The sequence below is a fragment of the Colletotrichum karsti genome (assembly GCF_011947395.1).
Source record: "Colletotrichum karsti strain CkLH20 chromosome Unknown Scaffold1, whole genome shotgun sequence".
Classification (NCBI taxonomy): Eukaryota; Fungi; Ascomycota; class Sordariomycetes; order Glomerellales; family Glomerellaceae; genus Colletotrichum; species Colletotrichum karsti.
The window spans coordinates 2,108,498-2,129,714 of NW_024065901.1; the positions used below are offsets into that span (position 1 = coordinate 2,108,498).

General features: G+C 54.1%; 5 protein-coding genes across 5 annotated transcripts; 3 read left to right on the plus strand and 2 right to left on the minus strand.

Annotated features, from left to right (window-relative positions):
* Positions 1 to 239: 239 nt before the first annotated feature.
* Positions 240 to 3,226, minus strand: CkaCkLH20_00488 (uncharacterized protein; the record flags this gene model as incomplete). Its single annotated transcript, XM_038883208.1, has 5 exons — positions 240 to 277; positions 332 to 1,317; positions 1,367 to 2,055; positions 2,122 to 2,332; positions 3,075 to 3,226. The coding sequence occupies 5 exons, from the start codon at positions 3,224 to 3,226 to the stop codon at positions 240 to 242; spliced, it is 2,076 nt and encodes a 691-aa protein (XP_038751913.1).
* Positions 3,227 to 4,362: 1,136 nt separating this feature from the next.
* CkaCkLH20_00489 (uncharacterized protein) lies at positions 4,363 to 5,231 on the plus strand (the record flags this gene model as incomplete). The annotated part of the gene is made up of 2 exons (XM_038883209.1): positions 4,363 to 4,502; positions 4,586 to 5,231. The coding sequence occupies 2 exons, from the start codon at positions 4,363 to 4,365 to the stop codon at positions 5,229 to 5,231; spliced, it is 786 nt and encodes a 261-aa protein (XP_038751914.1).
* A 132-nt stretch (positions 5,232 to 5,363) lies between these two features.
* CkaCkLH20_00490 (DDHD domain-containing protein) lies at positions 5,364 to 8,619 on the minus strand (the record flags this gene model as incomplete). The annotated part of the gene is made up of 6 exons (XM_038883210.1): positions 5,364 to 5,490; positions 5,542 to 6,339; positions 6,388 to 6,808; positions 6,859 to 7,091; positions 7,144 to 8,318; positions 8,374 to 8,619. The coding sequence occupies 6 exons, from the start codon at positions 8,617 to 8,619 to the stop codon at positions 5,364 to 5,366; spliced, it is 3,000 nt and encodes a 999-aa protein (XP_038751915.1).
* A 1,601-nt stretch (positions 8,620 to 10,220) lies between these two features.
* Positions 10,221 to 14,756, plus strand: CkaCkLH20_00491 (DNA-directed RNA polymerase iii largest; the record flags this gene model as incomplete). Its single annotated transcript, XM_038883211.1, has 4 exons — positions 10,221 to 10,306; positions 10,368 to 10,479; positions 10,535 to 10,684; positions 10,737 to 14,756. 4 exons carry the CDS (start codon positions 10,221 to 10,223, stop codon positions 14,754 to 14,756), a joined length of 4,368 nt encoding a protein of 1,455 aa, XP_038751916.1.
* Positions 14,757 to 15,294: 538 nt separating this feature from the next.
* CkaCkLH20_00492 (feruloyl esterase b precursor) lies at positions 15,295 to 18,672 on the plus strand (the record flags this gene model as incomplete). The annotated part of the gene is made up of 3 exons (XM_038883212.1): positions 15,295 to 16,929; positions 17,444 to 17,969; positions 18,029 to 18,672. 3 exons carry the CDS (start codon positions 15,295 to 15,297, stop codon positions 18,670 to 18,672), a joined length of 2,805 nt encoding a protein of 934 aa, XP_038751917.1.
* Between the last annotated feature and the right edge of the window lie 2,545 nt (positions 18,673 to 21,217).

Genomic DNA, 21,217 nt, shown 5'->3' on the forward strand with positions numbered 1-21,217 from the left:
CAATCGACTCGAGGATTATCTGCGAGCGCTCCATACCAACGATCTCGAAGCTGCAAGCTCTGATACCCTCTAAACAACGAGGCAGGTGAAACTCAGGGGATATTCTGAAGGTTTGAATTCATTCAGCCAGCTAAAAAAGCACACTCCGCAAAGCCTCGCCGAAGTTTTGGCCTTTTTCTATCCTCAATATAAAAAACAAAAAGCTCACGCCGCGTAATAACATTCGTCACCGGGGACGTTTACAGCCCCTGCTTCTCCGCCGTCGCCATCAGAGAACCTGGGAGGAAGTTAGCTATTAGTGCTCCAATGTCATGCTGGGAGAGCAACTTACCGATGAAGGTCGTGACCAGGCGGCTGCGGACCTGGCAAATATCCTCGGGCACCAGCCAGATGGTCGCGCCCATCTTTCTCGCAATACTGATACTGAGCTTGGCGTTGAGGTAGGCATCGTCATCAGTGTGGCCAGGGGTGACAAGATCGTAGTCGACGTAGCTGCTCTTCATACCGTTGAGCACATCCAGCAGGAAAACACCGGTGCCAATGGCAGGGTCCTTGAAAGATCTGATGCTGGACGACTTTCCACCCTTGCGCGCCTGGTCGTTGGCCCACTTGACCATCTCCGAGTCCGTGATTTCACGCTTGCCGAGGCGCTGCGCCAGTGTTGACAGAGTTACCGTGATGTCCTTGCGCATCAACTGCCACACCAAGCCGAGCGTCAGTGTCCTTTGGCCGTCAGTGATATCCGCGCCCTGGATACCGACAAGCGAGAAGCGGTTCTGCTTGCCGAGCTCGATGGCGTAGTTGGTGTTCTCGACGGCCTTGAAACGCGACATCTCTCCGCCGTGGGCAGGAGGCTTGTTGACGTGGCGCCAGTTTACAGAGCCCTTGATAACCTTGTCGTATGCCTGCAGAAGTACTGTGCCGTTGCGCAGGTCGTCGAAGAAGGACTGAACGGCAGGCTGCACGTCCAAACTGTTGAGCCACAAAGTGAAGACGCGGGCTTCTCTCTCTCCCTCGGCGTCGAAGTCCTCAACCTCCAGCTTCTCCTCCTCGGTGATGGGGTCGAGAGCAGGATGGTTGTTGAAGAGGTTGGCAACGAAGGCCAAGTTCAGTTTCGGGTTACCGGCAACAAGGGAAGATGGCGTCAGGAACTTGCGGCAGCCCATACGGTCCGCGGTCTGCAGAATCTCTTCGGCTCGCTGCAACAAGTCGCGGGTTTGGAGGGGTGCCCTTGTCGCACCGTACTCGGATCCAATTTGTGCCAAAAGTACAGTGTAGTTCTCGCCATCCTTGATGTCGGTCGAGAAGTTGTTGACCCTGTTCTGCGTCAGTAACAGCCTCACGTAGCTAGGGGAGCTCGGCATACCTCCGGGGCCAGTTGGCCGCCTTCAGATGGTAGTTGAACCATCTAAGGAGAATCTGTTCGGGGGGAAGTCGCAGGAACTGTTCGAGTGTCTCGTCCTCTTCCAGCAAGCGGTACAATTCAGGGTGCAACTTGATATCAATCTTGCTGAGCAAGCCGCGGCGAATGATTTGCCAGATCAGACCAAGAATCAAGTGCTCTCGGCCCTCGATAATATCACCACTGCCAATGTTGACAACCGACAGACCAATGCCCTTGGATGACTCAATGACGATGTTGTTGTTCTCCGTCATCTGGAAAGCGTTGAGGTTCTTGGCCTTCTTGGGGCGGTTCAGTACACGCTCGTCGATGGTGTCAGGAACGCTGTCGTTGATGAGCTTGGCGAGCACAAGACCATCCTTGCACTCGTCGAACATCTCAAAGGTGTCGGTGGGGAAGGGAAGGCGATTGCCAATGTCCGCGTCGCCAGCCAGAACGGCGTTGATGTGGCGAGTGAATTCGGTACGCTCATCCTCGTTGATGGTGTGAGTGACGTTGGCGTTCGATCCCTGGACGTGAATTTTGCCGACGCTGGACTTGGACGCATGACCACGACCGCCACCAGTTGCTTGGGCGACGATGTTGGTGGGAGCAGCAGGACCTGATGAGAGCCGTTTCTGGGCGGGGGAGGACTCGCGAAGCTTCGCAATCAACTACGGGAAACAGTGTCAGCAATGGAATGGTTGGGGGTACACAATGGCGGCAATGGGATGACGTACGGCAACGTAGTCCTCCAACTCGACTCGGCGAGACGAGTCGAGCTCAACCTCCTTGAGAGCCTGTCTCACGACATCGTAGGGTTGACGCTCGCTTTGCTGGGTGGCCTTGATGGTTGTGGCCTCGTCGATGTAGCCCTTGTCGTCGATGTCGAGCTTGCGGAATGCGTCGCTCAGGCCGTAGATCTCGTTTTGGGGGAACTGAGGATACTTCCTGGATGCAGGTGTGCGTCAATATGGGGAGGTCAATCATTTGAGGGGATGCCGATGGTGAATCATGCGGTGCTGGATATGGATACGCACCTCTGGAGCTTGAGAACGTTCATGATTGCGACTGTCTAAGGACGCGCGGGAGAAGAACGAGAGGGAGGAAGCGACCAAGAGGAAGATGTTGTGCGTTGGATGGCGGGAGACCAAGCTGGTGCTCAAGAGTGCGCTCGGCGCAGGAGGGAATCCACGAGATCAGGGACCAAGCGATGTGGTAGATGCGCAGGAAGCTTCGGAACGCACGGACGTCACTGGATGGCAGGTGAGGTACCTCACGGTGAGGGAGGAGGTGATTGTGTGAAGATGGAGTCGCAATGGTTTAGAAGTCGGAGCGATGATAGCTTTTCTCTCGAGAGCAGCGATTGTGCCGAGGGTGGCTGGTATGGTGTTTGTAGGAGAGAAGAGTAAAGAAGCAAGTGTCGAACAGGTACTGTTAGACGATCGTAATGGGCCAAGGGGAGGCAGAGCCAGAAGCGCAGGCAGGGGTAGAGCAAGGCAATGCGGGGGCCTAAATGACACTCTACCTTACTGTAATACGTCTGTACCTACCAGCAAGATTGAGAGAAAAGTGAGAAAGGGAAGACTGGGCAACGGGCTGGCTGTGCAACGCTGGCCTTATTACAGGCTGGTATTTTAGTATTGAATACCTTATGCTTCAAGCGCTGAGCCAGAGGAGCATAGGAACGGACAGACCAAGCAGGAGGAAGGGAATGGCGGGAATGCAAGACGGGTGGGAGAGACTTGCGTAGGTAGGACTAGGTACCTCGCTCACCTGTTTTGCCTGACCGCGATACTTGTTGGCGGGGGCGGGGAGGGGCCATTGATGTAATGGTACAGGCATTAGCTGAGCTAGAGGCTCTCACATTGGGCAGTTTGGGCTTCTGCATCATCGGTACCTGACCTTGTACCCAACTCATTCGAACAGGGCGATGAGGTACATTTCCAGACCCATCCCGACGAGTAACTGTGGCACAGCACCTCGGCTTCACTTATTGCGCCCGAACGTCGCACAGAATACGCGGGAAGCCTATTTCAATGCGGACAAACCAGGTAGCAGTGGTTTTCACCATTCGCTCTCATAAGCACCACCACCAGCCACATCGACTTGCGTAAGACTGTGAGTGAGCGTCGTCATAAAGCCTACGCAACCGCAGGCACGATTCTTACCAAAACCTTCATCTCAACTTCTTGTCGCCGTAGACAATCTTGGCGTCTTCGACGTATTCCAGGCTGCATCTGAAGCCCTCTTCTTTAAATATGTCGCAGTGGTGGCCATTCTTGGTTTCTAGGCTCGGCAGGCACCGAAATAAGCATTCTTGCGTAGTGCTGGTTTTATGATCAAATGCGTTCACGAGTGTCCAACAGACCGAGGATTCCTCACAGCAAGTACACTTTCCTAATCGAGGGAAGGATCTAATACTTTATGTAGTACGCCCTTGATCTTGAACCGTTCTTTCTCTAACTCTGAGTTTCTTGTTATTATTAGCTCCATTATATAAGGTATTTTAACTATATAGGAACGTATATAAGATCAATCTTACCTACTCTACGTTGATATGCCTATGAATAATTAGCCCCTCTAGGTAATGTTCTAGAACGTGCAGATATAATGAGCTGGCTAAGGGTGGTGGAACTAGAAATAGTGATGCCATCAATCAAATTTGCACTGTATAACTCACATAATTTACCGCATATATACCGTGCACAATTTCTACCATACACAGTCCCCGCTCTCCCCCTCCCCCACCTCGAATTTTCTGATCTCGATACCTTCATCGCAACGACGAAGATTTCATGTCAAGCACTACCGGCACAATCCCCGATTCGTGAACTTCAGACCACCAAGCTCCGGCCGCTTCCTTCACTCGTCCAATCGGAGAGCCCTACCTCTGTCCCCCCTCCTCGTTGCTGTAAAACCCTTCGCAGCAGCGTCTCACTCACATCTGCTGCCACTACCACTCACACAAGCAAAACACCATGGCTGCCGTTTGCAAAGCCTGCGAGGACCCTCTGGTCATCAGCATCGAGCCCGACAGCGACGACGAGGGCCAGGCCGGCGAGGAGCCTCAAAATGTTCCCGATGACCTCGAGCTGCCCTGCGGATGCCACTTTCACTGGTAAGCAGAATTCCTCCCCCACTTACACAGTGAGGTGTCATTCATATCGCCAAATCTCTCAAGAACTCACACCAAGTCTCTAGGCAATGTATTCTCGACCAGTCCGCCGAGATAGCAATCTCCCTCAACTGCCCGTCCTGCCAGAAACACCTGCCGACGAACCAGCAGGGCCCTTCCGTCACAAACCCCTTCCTGTCTACCCCCTCCGGCGCCGCCATCCTGACCCGCTACGTCAACGAGGGCGGCCTGCAGGACGCTCTGGACATCCTGCCCAGCATCACCGAGGAGGCCTACCTGGCCGCCAACCCGGACGCCCGTCCCGCCCGCGCCTACCACCTCATGTGCTCCGAGGGCGACGTCCAGGGCATCGTCGAGCTGCTGCAAGACGCCAACGAGGAGCTTGCCGGCGACATTGCCCAGCTCGGTCGCCTGATCCGCTACCAGGACCCCTTGGCCGGGGGAAAGAGCGCCCTTCACGTCGCCGTCGAGAAGGCGCAGGAGGAGGTCGTCTGGCTGCTCCTCTGGATCGCCTCCCCGGTGCCCACCGACGTCTTTCCCCAGTCGGCGCGGCAGGCGGCCGAGGCTCTGCAGATCGTCCGCCTGACCAACGACAACGCCGAGGACATCCGGGCGCTGCGCACTGAAGGTGGCCGGACGGCAGAGGACATCGCCAAGACGATGCCCGATCGCTGGGCTGCGCTTGTCGACGCTGGCATCCTGCGTTCATAGTTTGTTAGGTTCACTAAAATCCAAGATACCCAGAGTTAAAGAGCCATTCGCGCTTAAGTTGTCATCGCGGAGTAGATGAACTGTGTTCTCTCATTATACCGGGATTGCCTACTTAGCCCTTTCTAGTCTACTCTATTTGCGGTCTGCCCGCGATCGGTTGGAGAGGAGTTGCGATAAGATGAAGTGACTGACGTCCTCGTCCGACCAGTAACTCATGTGCGACGCGATTGTGTTCATGGGGTTGAAGTCGAGCACGCTCCTGTCGGACATTAGCAAAGACGAGCTTCGTTTTGAAGGCAGTGTGACTTACTCTTGAATGCTGTAGTCGACCCGTCCGTTACGGTTGAGAGCCCGCACCTTCATCTCCTCCCGTCGCAGCTTCTGCGCCTTACGCTCTGCCTCTATCCATTCATCCGCACCGCCGTCGTCGTTAGTCTTGGCCAAGTCCACGCGTTTCTCCTGAAACTTGGAAAAGAGCGTCTCCAGCTCATCGTCGATAAGCGTCATTTCGTTGCCGCTGATACTGGTACGACCCAGCATAGACTGGGAATCTGCAAGCTGCTTCTTGCGTTCATTCGTCTTCTCTCCAAGTTTCGATGCGTCGGATATCACACCGCTATCTGCAATGTTCGTTCCGGCTCCTGACACTTGCGATTGCGGTTGCGTGGACGCCGAGTTCATCTTAGCCACATCCTCATTGGTCAGGCCAAGACTCCTGTTGAGGATGTTGCTCGCAATTCCTGCGCTCAAGCTGGACCAGAGACCACTGACACTTTGGCCTACCTTCATACCAATGCCGGTGAGGCCTTGCTGCGCCACGTTGCCAAAAATGCCCTTCTTGGTATACGGCAGGACCTGAGGCTTCAGTGTCGACATAGCTGGGGATATGAGAGGCTCGAGACGGTAACTGATAGGGTCGGAAGGATGGAAAACGTTGAAGAGTTGGGACACTTTTGGTGAAGAGACGGAATATGGAAGGCCTGTGATGGCCGACACGCGCTGCGTTGGGGACGTCGGAGCTGCAGTGATGAACGGATCGTCCATCAGGTCAGGGTTCAGAGGGCTCTCCGACGGCAGCGCATGAGGGAGATGGCGTGCTGATATGGTACTTTGAAGGGTTAGTACTTGAGGTAAGCGAAGCAGATGATAGACTCACCGGCCCTTGAGCATTTGGAACAGCCCTACTGGCGATCCTAGACAGTAAAAGTCCTCAACGTCAAAGTCAAACTTCAGCTCGTTTGCTTCGCGATCCTTTGCGCTCTCGGCCTTCTCCTGGGCGGGCCAGAAACGAAGGGCGTTTCTTGGGGTCTCGGGAGCCTTCGCCTTCTCCTTCTGGCGGCAAAGGATATCGAACATGATGGCAGAGCCGAGAGAGTGCCCAATAACATGGACTTTTCCCTTAAATTCGGGGTTCCTTGCCAAGAAGAGTTTGAAGATCCGGTTCGACTCCTTCAACACAATTTCGGCGATCTGTTCGCGATATGCGCTCTGGTAGAGAAGGACGTCAAGCGCCAGGTCGGAGATCAAGGATCTGGCAAAGGCCACGCCTTCAATGGTGATGTCTTCGAGAGATGGGTCTTGAGAAATGTGTTAGTAAAGTCCACGTTACTATTCGGCGCCGACTTACATTCGTCTTCGTCTATAGCACCGTCTCCGATGTCTCTTTCGTTCTTCTTTTCTCTCTTCCTGGGAAAGTCCAGAAGGTGTCTCCAACAAACAGGCAAAACTTGTACCCTGCAGTTCCTCGGACCATCCTCCAGCTCAGAGTTCAAAGCTCGGAGGTCTGCCGAACTGGAATATACCGTCTTGATGTTCTTGCGCAAGATGTTGACATCATGAACAAAATTCACACTCTCCATTCTGTTGTCCTGTCTTAGTACGTGTTCAGAAGAGGTTGCTGACGAGTACTTACCGGATGCCGAGAAGCTGGCCGATTCCATGAGTTACGAGCACCAAGTGTTCGATGTCTCGTCCTTGGGTTTCGCCAAACTGGCCATTATAGTCGTTCTCGATTTCTTTCTCCTCACGTTTCCTGATTTCCTCTTCTTGTTCTTCTTGATTACGGTGTTCAGCGCCCTCCATCAATGAGGATATCTGCCTTTGTAAACTGTTTCCCCTCTCATCTTCATCTTCAATTCGCGAAATGTCATCATTGGATTGCGAGGGTCGTGAAGTTGGTGGCGCGGATCTCCTTTTCAACTTCCTTTGCTCTTTCTCGTCTTGCTGCGCACTGGAACTTGCCTCTGTCGGTGTCGCTGGCTGCTTCTCCTTCTTGTTCTTGGCCACATCAGAGTAGCCCCTCACAAGCTTGACTCCGCTCATATAACCGCCCCCAGAGAATCGTTCGTACATGGTGGAAGTCACCCAAGACAACATGCTGTCAGAGGTCAACCAGGCTGTAGTAGAATCTTGATACGTCGCAATACTGTTCATCCACGCGCCGAATAATCTGTGAGATGATGGCTGATGCTGGTTCTGCGGTGTTTGAGGCTTGTTGTTGCTTTCTGCAGCGGCGGCATTTGATGCAGCAGCTCGCAGGTTATCAGCTGATGCCTTGGGCGTGACATCTTTGTTCTTGGAGTCGCTGCGGATCCGGGGCTTCGGATATTGCCAGGGCTTGACCTTCAGATACCCTTCCTCGAGTTGAGATGCTAGGTTTTCCTCACATGGCCTTAAAGAGGATCCTTCGTCGTAGAACCATGTTCCACGACGGACCTCGTAGACAGGTCCAAGCCAGTAAACAGGCGCCAGTTCTCGTTTCTCAATGTCGACGTCAAAAAGGTAATCCTCATTCACCGGAACGTGCGTCTTCGGTGTCTGGACGCCCTCAGGGCTCGTCTCCAGACTGCTCTGCGTACCATCGTCGTCGGTGTCCCTACGACCGCGTCGAGAGCCCGCGGAAACATTGCGCAGTGATCGGTCAACTCTTCGCTTCTCGGAATCCTCCAACAAGCGTTGATATGCCACCTCTATAGCCCTAGAATCGCCCTTTTCGAAGGGGAGAAACTTCTTCGGCTGAGGCGGGGGCTTGGCATCGTCCGTCGGCTTCGCTTTATCTCGGAGGAAATGCGGCTTGCGCTTGGGCACCTGGCGTCGTAGTTAGCTACCATGAGAAGCCAGCGTTTAGAAAGGAGAGTCTGACATCAGTAGCATGATACCACAGAACGTTGAGAGGAGGGCAATCAGCGGGGTAGCTCTTGATGCTCTGGCCGTATAAGTGGGTGATACTGTGATCGCCTGGACGAGCGGTTGGTGGAGGGACAGGCTGCGGAGGAGGATCCTTTGGGGTGGGTGTCGAGCTTCGACTGCCAGACCATGGATTGATGGAGTCGACCGCGGAGGAGAGGTAGGACTTTTCTGCTTTGCGGTCAGCGCCGCCGGGAGCCATCGTTTGTGACTGGGCACTGGGCCATTCGGGGGTTCTCTGGCGAGAGGACCAGCAGCGGCGCGAAGTGCAGAAAAGGCCGAGGGATTTTTTGCGAGTTCGTCCCCAGACCAGCGTCGAACGGTGCACAACGAGCGCCAACGTGGAAGAGACCGAGGATGGGACTTATATGTGCGTCACTTGCTTTAAAGAAGTCGCCAGGCAGGACGGGACGAGTTGGAGAGGAGTTTCGGGGAAGCTCGAGCTGGTCGGACGAGAGCAAGGGATGCTGGTTTCAGGCGGCAGCAAGAGCCAGATCAACTAGGTTGAGACGGCAAGAGAAAGCAACAGAAAGTAGGGCGACCTTTCTTCGGACAGTTTGCTGATGGTGTTGCTTTTGTGTGGTGGATAGGTGGTCTATGTTCAGACGGACAAGGTGCGCCTTATTGGGCGTGGATCTGCAAGATGAGTTGAGGGAAGAAAACGGTCATCCGGGAAGCAAGGGACGCAGAAATGAAAGCACAGCCCTGGAGCTTGACCCGTGGTCGAAAGTAAACGAGAACATGTGCTTTGTATGCGGCCGTCAACGTGGAGATGGACGCGATGAAGAGACGTGGAGGGCTCCAGTCAGCTGCCTTGCGCATGGCAGGGAGCAGCTCCGGCCCTCAGGGACCCCATGACGCAGCTGTCGGTCCCGTGTAAATGGAATACGGAATACGACGGGGGATCGACCGCCCGCCTGCGCTTTGGCGACTGGTTAATTTCCCCTGGACTTAGCTACGCAGCAGGCGGTCTGGGCCGACCGCGGGGCAGCTGCAGAAGATGCTACCTTGTTGTTCACTTCACGGCAACGATGATTTCGCAGTGCGGTTCTTACTCTGGGAATAGTCGTCGAGAAATCGTGGGGATGCTTCCATTGCATGTTATTGCCTCGGACAATTAAACATAAGGTGGCCTATCGTTCTATCGGCTGCCTCAACGATGGAAGTTAATGCCGTACAAAAATACCTACTGGATAATAGCTAGCCATCTCAGGTAAGGTAGGTAGCTTGATGAAGCTACGTACCGAAGTGAGGGACAGTCGCGCATTCTCCAATCCCACCCCGAAAGAACTCACCCGAAGACTCATAATGAAGCGCGTATTGGCACTATGCCTTGACAGGGTAAACTGTACGTCTGGTACAGTACTTATTCAGAATATCTCACACCGTCCGCGTAAGAACAGTGGAGCACCTGCGTTTTTCGATGGTGGGGTACGACCTGCAGAACGTCCCTCCAGCGGAACTTGACTGATTTCGCCGTCCCTCCGTCACAAAATTTCCAATTCGATTCGGCTTCGTTTTGATTTCGCATCACCACAGCACCCAGCAATACACGTATTCGATGACTTGCTCGCCCTAGCACTCGTCGCTCCGACCCGAACAGCTTCTGCGACCGACAAAGTTGTACCCTCGAGCCATGATCATGACCCTGCAGCGAATGCGAAAATACACCAACATCGATCACGACCGGTAGACTTTAACTTCGACCGACCTCGATCTTGACTCATCTTCAGTCACACACCGCTAAATATCCCCACGAAATACATCGAGTCGCAGTCGCAAGCAACTGTAGACACCACCGCCATGGCAACCACAACCGTCACCCCGGTCAAGTCGCAACTCGTCGACAAGTTGCCCAAGCGATTCAAGGGCATCAAATTTGGCATTCAGTCAGTCCATCCTCAAGTTTCGAGTCGCATACGCTCGCGCTAACCACGCAAATCGAAACAGGTCGAATCAGGATATCGCGAACCAGGCTGTTCTTGAGGTCTCCGATCGCCTCTTGTACGATATTGAAAAGAACAGAGCGCCGTATCAACATGGTCCCCTCGACCCTCGCCTGGTAAGCCTTTAATTGCTGTCGCCTGAGCTGTGTCAATCTGACTTTGGACAATCAGGGAACTTCGAGCAAGACGGGAAAATGCGCAACATGCCAGGAATCACTCCAGAACTGCACTGGTCACTTCGGCCATGTCAGACTTCCGCTACCTGCCTTCCACATTGGCTACCTGCGTTTCGTCATGATGATCCTGCAAGACATCTGCAAGGTGGGCATTTCCACGCTGGCATCAAGCTTTCACCATGGCTGACCTAGTACAGGACTGCGGCAAGGTGTTGCTCACCGAGTCAGAGCGCCGGGCCTTCCTCAAGGAGTTGAGGCGGCCGCTTCTAGACAACCTACGCCGTTCCCAGATCTGCAAGCGAATCAACGAGCAGTGTCGCAAGGTCAAGAACTGCATGTACTGCGGTTCTGTTCAAGGTCAGATCCGCAAAGTTGGCGTTCTCAAGCTGGCGCACGACAAGTTCGTGACCTACAACAAATCCACTTCCGCCAAGAAAGTGCCCCCGGAGAGCAAGATCAAGTTCGACGAGTCGTTCAGCGAAGCCAGGAAAAACAACGCGGAGCTCGACAAGCATCTCCGCAAAGCGATGGAGGACATGAACCCGTTGAGGGTACTCAATCTCTTCAAGATGATCAGCCCTACCGACTGCGAGCTCCTCGGTCTCGACCCTGCCGAAGGTCGCCCTGAGATGTTCATCTGGCAGTTCCTCCCTGCGCCTCCTGTGTGCATTCGACCCTCCGTTGCTCAGGATAACGCCAGCAACGAAGACGATATCACAACAAAACTTGCCGACATTGTTTGGGTCAGCGGCATGATACGATCTGCACTGCAGAAGGGTTCTCCAGTCCAGACTATCATGGAGCAGTGGGAATACCTTCAGCTGCAAGTCGCCATGTACGTCAACAGTGATGTACCGGGACTTCAGCAGCCTGGATTTGGCAAGGCCGTTCGCGGTTTCTGTCAGAGACTGAAGGGAAAGCAAGGTCGATTCCGTGGCAATCTGTCTGGAAAGCGTGTCGACTTCTCGGGCAGAACGGTCATTTCACCTGACCCCAACCTCGGAATCGACCAGGTGGCTGTTCCCCAGCTTGTGGCTAAGAACCTGACCTATCCGGAACGAGTTTCGGATTACAACATCAATAAGCTCAGAGAATGCGTTCGGAACGGACCCAACATCTGGCCCGGTGCGCAGCAAGTTATAAAGAATGACGACGGTGGCTACAAAATCTCATTGAGGTTCGGTAACAGAAACCAGGTCGCCCAGGATTTGAAGATTGGTGATGTTGTGGAGCGCCATCTAGAAGACAATGACATCGTTCTCTTCAACCGTCAGCCGTCGCTCCACAAGCTCAGTATTATGAGCCATTTGGTAAAGGTACGACCGTGGAGGACATTCCGACTCAACGAGTGCGTTTGCGGTCCTTACAACGCAGATTTCGACGGTGACGAGATGAATCTTCACGTTCCCCAGACCGAAGAAGCTCGTGCAGAGGCCATCAACCTCATGGGCGTCAAACACAACTTAGCAACGCCGAAAAACGGTGAGCCCGTCATTGCCGCCACCCAGGATTTCATCACTGCTGCGTATCTCTTGAGCGGCAAGGACAGATTTTTTGACCGCAAAACATTTACCTACATCTGCATGCACATGATGGACGGAATCGTCCACCTGGACCTTCCACCTCCCGCTATCCTGAAACCCCAAGCTCTCTGGACGGGCAAGCAAGTATTCAGCATGATGATGCGCCCCAACAAGGACAGCCCCGTCAAGATCAACCTGGACGCCAAGTGCAGAGAATACAAGGCCAGAGCTGGCCAATGTCCAGACATGGACCCGAACGACGGTTGGCTTGTCATTCGCAACTCCGAGGTCATGTGCGGCAGAATGGACAAGTCTACTGTTGGTTCCGGAAAGAAGGACTCGGTCTTTTACGTCATTCTCAGAGATTTCGGCCCAGATGCCGCCGTGGTAACAATGAACCGTCTTGCCAAACTGTGTGCTCGTCATTTGACGAACCGTGGATTTTCTATTGGAGTTGGAGACGTCTATCCAACCCAGCTTTTGCTCGAGAAGAAGAGCAAGATGATCAAGGACGCAAACAAGGACGTCGACGAACTGATTGACAAGTATAAGAGAGGCAAGCTTGACAAGGCCACTGGTTGCAGCATGGAGGAGACTCTTGAAAACTCCATTTCGGGACTTCTCAGCAAGGTCAGAACTCAAGCAGGTTCTCACTGTATCGAAACGCTGAGCAGAAACAATGCCCCACTGGTCATGGCCAAGTCTGGTTCCAAAGGTTCAGAGATCAACGTCGCGCAGATGGTCGCTCTAGTCGGCCAGCAAATTATCGGCGGAAAGCGAGTTGCCGATGGTTTCCAGGACAGAACACTTCCCCATTTCCACAAGAACGCTCCCCAACCGCCGTCAAAGGGTTTCGTCGCCAACAGTTTCTACTCTGGTCTCCTCCCTACAGAATTCATCTTCCACGCCATGTCTGGTCGTGAAGGTCTGGTTGATACAGCTGTCAAGACAGCCGAGACTGGTTACATGTCGCGAAGATTGATGAAGTCTCTCGAGGATCTTTCCACTCAATACGACGACACGGTCCGAACATCAGGAGGAGGCATTGTCCAGTTCCAATTTGGCGCAGACAAGCTGGACCCTGTGGATATGGAGGCGTCGGCGAAGCCTGTCAACTTTGACCGAACCTTCTCACATGCCGAGAACCTGACATGGGACAATGAGGAGGCTGCCCTTCTACCTGACGAAATGGTCAGGTACTGCGACAGCATGTTATCTGTAGAACGTGCTCGCTACCCAAGAAAGTCCCTTGTCGGAGACTTAACCCTCGACTACGACAACGAAGAGGATAGGTTCACAGACGAGCACGAAGGTGCCAGAGATTTCTTGAGGTCACTAGAGTCCTACGTTGGCAGTCGAGCCAATAAGCTCCGTCGTGTCATGGAGCTCACTGGCCTTACGGCCAGTGCCGACAGCATGGAGGTCGATCTCGACGAAAACGAGGTTAAGGCGAAGAAGGCATTCGCGGACAAGGTTGCCAAGGTGTCGGAGACGACCCTTCGGCTATTCGTGCGACTCTGTCTAGAGAAGTACAAGAAGGCGCATGTCGAACCAGGTCACGCCGTTGGAGCCGTCGGAGCCCAGTCGATTGGTGAGCCTGGTACCCAAATGACGCTTAAGACCTTCCATTTCGCCGGTGTCGCTGGTATGAGTATCACGCAGGGTGTTCCGCGTATCAAGGAAATCATCAATGCCTCGAAGACCATTAGTACCCCTGTCATCACCTGTCCGCTAGTACAGGACAGGGAGATGACGGCGGCCCGCATTGTCAAGGCGCGTATCGAGAAGACTTTCGTTGAAGACATTCTCAGCTCCATTGAGGACGTGTGGTTCGCGGACTCGGGAAATGTTGTCCTGCAAGTGGACATGGATGCGTTGTCCGACATGCAGCTGGGCATTGGACTGAGCGACGTGGCCGAAGCAATCTGCAAACACAAGAAACTCAAGGTATCGAGGCAGGACATGAACATCGGCCCGGGCAGGATAGAAGTCCGCGTTCGTCTGGACGAGTCCGCCAGCTCCAAGAGGTCCGTCAAGGCAAAGCCTGTGGATGAGCACGGCGACCTTTTGGTACGGGCCAACTACCTCCGCAGGACAATCCCGACAGTGGCCATTTCAGGATACCCGGACGCAACGCGTGCCATCATCCAGACCTCAGAACACGAAACCCACACTGTCCTAGTCGAAGGATATGGTCTGCAAAAGTGTATGAACACTGAAGGCGTTGAAGGGCGCAGGGTAAAATCAAACAACGTCATGGAGTGCCGAGATGTGCTGGGTATCGAGGCGGCGAGAACGACAATTGCACACGAAATCGGGGAGGTCATGGGAGACATGGGCATCGACCCCCGCCACATGCAGCTACTCGCAGATGTCATGACTTACAAGGGAGAGGTGCTGGGTATTACACGATTTGGTCTCTCCAAGATGAGAGACAGTGTGTTGCAACTGGCATCCTTTGAGAAGACACCCGACCATCTGTTCGAGGCCGCCGCGGGCATGAAGACGGATCAGATTGAGGGAGTGAGCGAGTGCATCATCATGGGCCAGACCATGTCGGTCGGAACCGGCGCATTTCACGTCGTCCGCCGCCTCGCCCTGGAGAAGGGAGATGTTGGGCAACGGAAGACGACGTTTGAAGATGCGTGGGCGGCCGAGACAACGCTCAAGCGAAAGTCGCGGCGACATGTCTAAACGGAAAACAGGAGTTATCACAGGGCATGGCGTCCATCAGCACGAGGGCTGTATAAATTCTGTAATGGATCCCGAGAAAGGGATTTGCTTTAGTTTTGAAGTAGGGCCAATGGGAAGATGAATACATGAGCTCAAAGCCACGGACGGTATCGAACTTCGCTGTGCAGGCCGAAGTCGGGCCTTGGGGTTTTGTTTATCCTCCGAGGTTACATTTATGGTCAAGCTTTGCCTGATAATGAGCGATTTCCTCCAAGATGTTCATCTGATCACTCTCATGAAGGGTTAGCGCAGCGACATTGCGGGGTTTAAAAGCGCTCCCCACAGGCTTCAACAGCGCAAGTTGGGGTTTAACGAGATGGATTGCGGAGACGACCAGGACTCGGCCAGAAGACAAGGTTCGGTATCCCGGTAGTGGTCCTGGGGCAGAGATGACCAAGCCCCGACTTTATAAAAGAGAGAGGCATGCATGAAGAGGCTTCACCGAGTTGTCGGATTCACTTACGCTTGGCACATCGTCCTTGGTGATCTGTCGGTCACGATGCCATTCGCGCAACGTCTCTTCGGCCTCTCGCTGTGGGCAGCAACCTGCGTCTCGCAGGCTGCCTCACAGGAGCCTTCCACTCACTGTTCAATCGATGGCATCAGCGGCTTTCTCACGCAAGATGACCGTGCCGAAGTCTTGATGGCTGTTCCCATCAGCAACAATGGCAGCTTCGGTGAGGTAGGAAACGTCGCGTACCCCCAGAACGCAACGTACCTCCCTGCCCTCTGCGCCGCGACAATCAACGTCACGTCTTCTTCGACCTCGTCTTACACCTTCGGCCTGTTCCTGCCCGAGACGTGGAACCAGCGTTTCCTCGCCGTCGGCAACGGAGGCTTCTCCGGGGGCATCAACTGGTATGCCATGGGCACTGGAGTCAAGTATGGCTTTGCGACCATCTCGACCTCCACCGGCCACAACTCCACAAGCCAGGATATGAGCTGGGCCCTGAACAACAATGAAACCAAAGCCGATTGGGCTGGCCGCAGCCTCCACGGCTCGACCGTTCTGGCCAAGAAGATCGTGGAGGGGTTCTACGGCAACGCGGCGAACAAGTCCTACTACTCCGGCTGCTCGACGGGAGGACGACAGGGCGTCAAGTCGGCACAGGCCCACCCGGAGGACTTTGACGGCATTCTCGCGGGAGCACCGGCTTGGATGTCCACAAGTCAACAGTTATGGCAGCTCAAGGTCGGCGCCATCAACTTGCCGGAGGATGGACCTGGGTATCTCCCGACGGCCATCTTCCAGGTTATCAGCGACGAGGTCTTGCGGCAGTGCGACACCTCTGATGGCATCGCCGATGGTATCATCATGGACCCTAGACACTGCAACTTTCGACCTGAAAAGCTGCTCTGCACGTCGAGCTCAGCAAACAAGTCCGCGTGTCTAACGGCGCCGCAAGTGTCGACCCTCAAGCAGCTTTACCAGCCATTGATCCAGCTGGATGCAGATGTCCACAACCTGACATACGTCTATCCCAACTTCGGCCTTGGATCCGAGAGCCAAATGCCATCTTCATTCGGTTCTAACAACGAACCCAGTCTGTACGGGACAGACTACGCCAAGAATTACCTCTTCGACGATCTGAACTGGGACTGGAAGGCGAGCTTCAGCTACGCGACCTTTGTTGAGGCAGCAAGACTCAACCCCGGGGACGTCAACGCGGACAACTTCGACCTGTCCGCGTTTCACAGCCGCGGCGGAAAGCTGATCCAGTACCACGGGTACGCGGACGGTCTCACCCCGACAGACGTCAGCCGCGTGCTCTACGACGAGACATGGCTGGCAATGGCGGAGCAAGGGGTCGACTTGGATGAGTTTTACCGTCTCTTCTTCGTGCCCGGTATGCAGCACTGCTCGGGGAGCGTGTACGATGCTCCTTGGTACTTTGGAGGCAGCGGACATTCGTCCAACTTGGAGACGAACGGGCAACATGCGTTCCCTGTGCCCGGGTTGGACGACGCGAAGCATGATGCGTTGCTTGCGCTTGTTGCGTGGGTTGAGGGCGGATCGGGTGTTGATGAGCTTGTTGCAACCAAGTATGCCAACGACACTGTTGGCAACGGGATTTTGAGGCAACGTCCGATCTGCAAGTATCCCGGATACGCTTCGTGGGATGGCAAGGGGGACGTGAGTGTAGCATCAAGCTGGAAGTGTGTTGGATACTAGATGCAAATTAGCGACTAGAATTGTAGATGAAAATTCGATACTACGATATGGTCCCTGAAGTATTGTAACAGCGTTATTTCGGCCACGGCATTCTTGACAGCCGCTATTATTACCACTATTCTTCACGCCTATGGTACCAAATTACCAATAATTGAGGCAAGGTAGATAGGTAGGCATCGTATTAATGTTCAATTTACTCACGTGATTTGAACTTAATGCACGTGCAACAAACGCGCTTCAGGCGCGTGGAAACGGCCTCTATCGGCATGACGACATAGATGCAGTAGCCTAGCAGTACTCTACAAACATGCCCGCGCCAAAGTAGGCAACATATTCACACATCAGATATCAACCTTTTTGTGAATAAGAATCCACACGATCATGTGCGGAAGATATGCTCTGGCCTTGGTGAGCTCCCGATCTCAATACAAGAATATTTAATTCATGTGGCGAGAGACTAACCCCCTTGACAAAGCGGCCGTCGCAGATTCGACGCATGTTGGAAGAGGACGACATGCCTGTCGACGATGCACCAGAGGATGAAGGCCAGGGAGCTCCGCGGCAGACGTACAACTTTGCACCTGGATACCACGGCGTCGTATACCGTGCCGACGTCCCAGATCGTGGCGCTGGCCATCGTCGTGCTCAGACGAGTAACGACCAGGACCAATCAGCAGATGCTCCATCAAAGGATGCCACACACGATCACGATGGCATCAAGTACAAGATGCAGTCAATGCAGTGGGGTCTGATTCCCTTCTGGACCAAGCGCGACCCCGGGTACGCCACGCTCTCCAAGACGATCAACTGCCGCGACGACTCGCTCAGCACTTCCGGGGGCATGTGGTCGACGATGAAGGCGGGGAAGAGGTGCATCGTGGTGGCGCAGGGATTCTACGAGTGGCTTAAAAAAGATAAAGAAAAGCTCCCGCACTTTGTCAAGAGGAAGGACGGCCAACTCATGTGTTTTGCCGGCCTCTGGGATTGCGTCAAGTACGAGGGTGAGCCCGACGCATCTAGTGGCAGTTACTGGATATCTTGTACTGATGCATCGATGCAGATTCTGACGAGAAGCGTTATACGTACACCATCATCACAACAGATTCTAACAAGCAGCTCAAGTTCCTCCACGACAGGATGCCAGTGATCCTCAACCCGGGGTCCAAGGAAATCAAGACGTGGCTGGACCCAAAACGGCACGAGTGGTCCAAGGAATTGCAGGACCTACTGAAACCTTTCGACGGCGAACTCGAATGCTATCCCGTCAGCAAGGACGTTGGCAAAGTCGGGAACAACTCGCCATCGTTCATCATCCCGGTCGCAAGCAAGGAGAACAAGTCCAATATTGCCAATTTCTTCGCCAACGCATCAGCAAAACAAAAGTCTCCCAAGTCAAAGATCGAACCGACCGTTGTGACCACCGAAGAGACCCAAAAGTCGCAAGAAGAACAAACGCAGCCTGTGCCGGACGTGATCGCCAAGGCGGCAGATGATGCAGACAGTCCGCAAAAGACTGGTGTCAAACGAGAAGCTCCTGCGGCGGAGACGGACGACGAGCCGCCGAAGAAAGTGCCCGTGAAGGCGGCGCCTGCAACAAAGTCAAGGCAGAGCAAGATCAGCGCGACGAGCAACGGCAGCAAGAGCCCCGTGAAGTCGAAGGACGGTACTCAGAAGATTACAAAGTTCTTCGCCAACAGTGCGTGATGTTGGCATGTCCATGTTGGTCTCGGGGCTTAACTGGAAAGAAGGTTCGTGGGACGCAACATGTGGTCAATGACATAGGGCTGTGGTGGCGGCTCTATTACGGCATTTTGTGTTTGACTTTCTGGTTCCTTCAGGAATCCGAATGTCGTGAGACGGGATGTAATATATCGTTGACGTCGTTTGAGTCAAAAGCACTCCTGGGCGCTTTACAAACTTCAGTCTGTGATTTCGAGGTTCTTGCGTATGGATCTCGGTGCCCGACAGCCGGCGCGGCTCCAACAACCCGGTGTCGCTCGAAAGATTGAAGCATGCACTTCATTTTCGCGGCGTAGATGACGACGCACGTCCAGACCCGGCTGTACGGCACCAACCTCGAGATCGGGAGGACTGAGCAATAGTCGCGCTTGGGATGATCAAGAACCGCAGAGTTTGCTCGAGTCAAGGCGGGAAGCAAATACCTTTCAAATCGAAGGAATTCCATAAGATGTCTAACTCTCGTTTGGTGATCATACCTCGTTTCTCAGCCGCAAAAGACAAAAGTCTCGTCGACTCAGCCGTGCAGACAGAGTTGGGCCGGCACATTCCCATGCCGGATGATGAAGGCTTCGCGGGGCCGTATCGCCACCGCGTTACGACAGCTTCGTGTGAGCATCAACAACGACACGCGGCTGGTGGTGGTGGTTTGTGCTGTCTCGTTTAGAAGCACGTAGGGCAGGATGTAGCGAAGGACCTTACATGTCATTGGTCTGAATAGGAGGACTCCGATAATCAGGGTTCGACGTCAAACGTGAAAGACGTGTGGCTTGGCCTGGTCTTCGGAGCCAACTTCGCGTCGCGAAAGTATGCTGGGTTGTGTGTGGCGGCCTCGACCGAACAGCCAGCAGGATGGAGGGAGCGAACGGATGGGTGTGAACTGCTGTAGGGGCCGTCCCCTGGCTGATGTCTCGGTGGCTGAAAAGAGGCAGAAGAAAAAAGACGGTCCGATGTGTCTGACGGGTCGGATGAAGCCAAAAACATCGTGAACGCAAAGGATTTGTGCATCTCCTAAGGGGAGTCGGATGCGAGTTAGCAGGGGAGGCCCCGTGCGGGACTCCGCACCAACGGCCGCGGCGGTGCCGATATAGCTGCGGACCCACCCGGCGTTTTCCCCGCTTTGATCCGTCATTGGCCGGTAGTCCAAGGTTTGAGTGACGGGTGGTAAGCTGAATCGTTCTGTTATGCTTGTTTGGCTGCCTGTTGCCTCGCGATGCGTAGAATCGCATGCGGATGAGGGTGATCATTCCAGGGTCTCATCTGGTCGAATCCTGGACGGCTGGGGATGAGGTGTTCAACACGGGGATATGCAGGAATACAGTAAGCCCGTCCAAAACGGCCCTAACATTAAGTTTTCTACCTGCCAACGTCATGGTCGGGAATAGCATGCGCGATGTTCAGGGTCTTTTTGGCTGCTTGACGGCGGCATCCGTGCTTCAAACGTCGACCGAGCGCGCGATTTTGATGCTGCCTGGTATGTTTCCAATGGCGGCATGGTAAGCAGCTAGGAGGTATATTGGAATAGCTCCGAGAATCGGTACCGAGTGATTCACCGAATAATTTCAGTTACATTTGAATCCGCAGACGGGTTTATGGGTTAGGGATCATTTCCTTGAGACTGGCTTGAAGACATGGTAACATTGTGGAAATGGTGTCTGAGAAGTCCATTGTAGACGGAGACGGTCTGCGGCTACGACAAGTATCACGTTAAACAGCATACAACAGTCCCAAGTTGGTCTTACAACTAGAAGATCCGCATGCGCCGAAGAATGAGTAGAAAATGCCAAGCCTTCCGTGCAGAGTTGGCGTCGGGGGTGGATTCCTGATGGACACGAGCACGCCCGAACTGCGTGGATCAATAAGCAGGCCAGCTATTCGCAGGTCAGCAGGTTTCCGTGGGATAAGCTTAATCCAGGGTCTACACAACGCTGGCCTTGCCCGACGCGCATTGGAATGTGCCCCAATGGATGTGGTCAAGAAGCCCTGCGAGACCGGACGGCAGTACTAGCAGAAGCCGAAGTACGACATCAACATTCTTGGTACGGCGGATACCCGCGTGCGAGCATACCCCGACTCCACCTCTGCGTCTACCCGATGGGAATTACTGGGAATATGTTTTGCGCGCTTTTTTTTTTTGTTCTTTCGTGGTTTTGGACTGCCCCCGTCGACCGTTGCCCATCAGCCGCCCGCTTGCCGATGTGGACGCCGACGCCGACGCCGCCGACGCGAGCCCGACGTACCCGAAGTCGAGCGTCTGGACGCTAGCCGGGTGACTGGCTTGACTTGTTTCTGACGATGAGCATTTGGATTCATCTAGGGCTGAAGACTGAAGGCCGTTGCAACTTCCACATTCAACCTGCGTCAGACAAACATTAACCGACGGCGGCTAACAAGTTGGTCATTGCACGCGTGTCGGAGCCGAAAGGGCACCGGTAGTGGCCAGGCTCGGTCACGAAACAAGACTAGGCGCAGGCGGATTGAATCGTCGACAAAGTATGTTGTTCAACGGCAG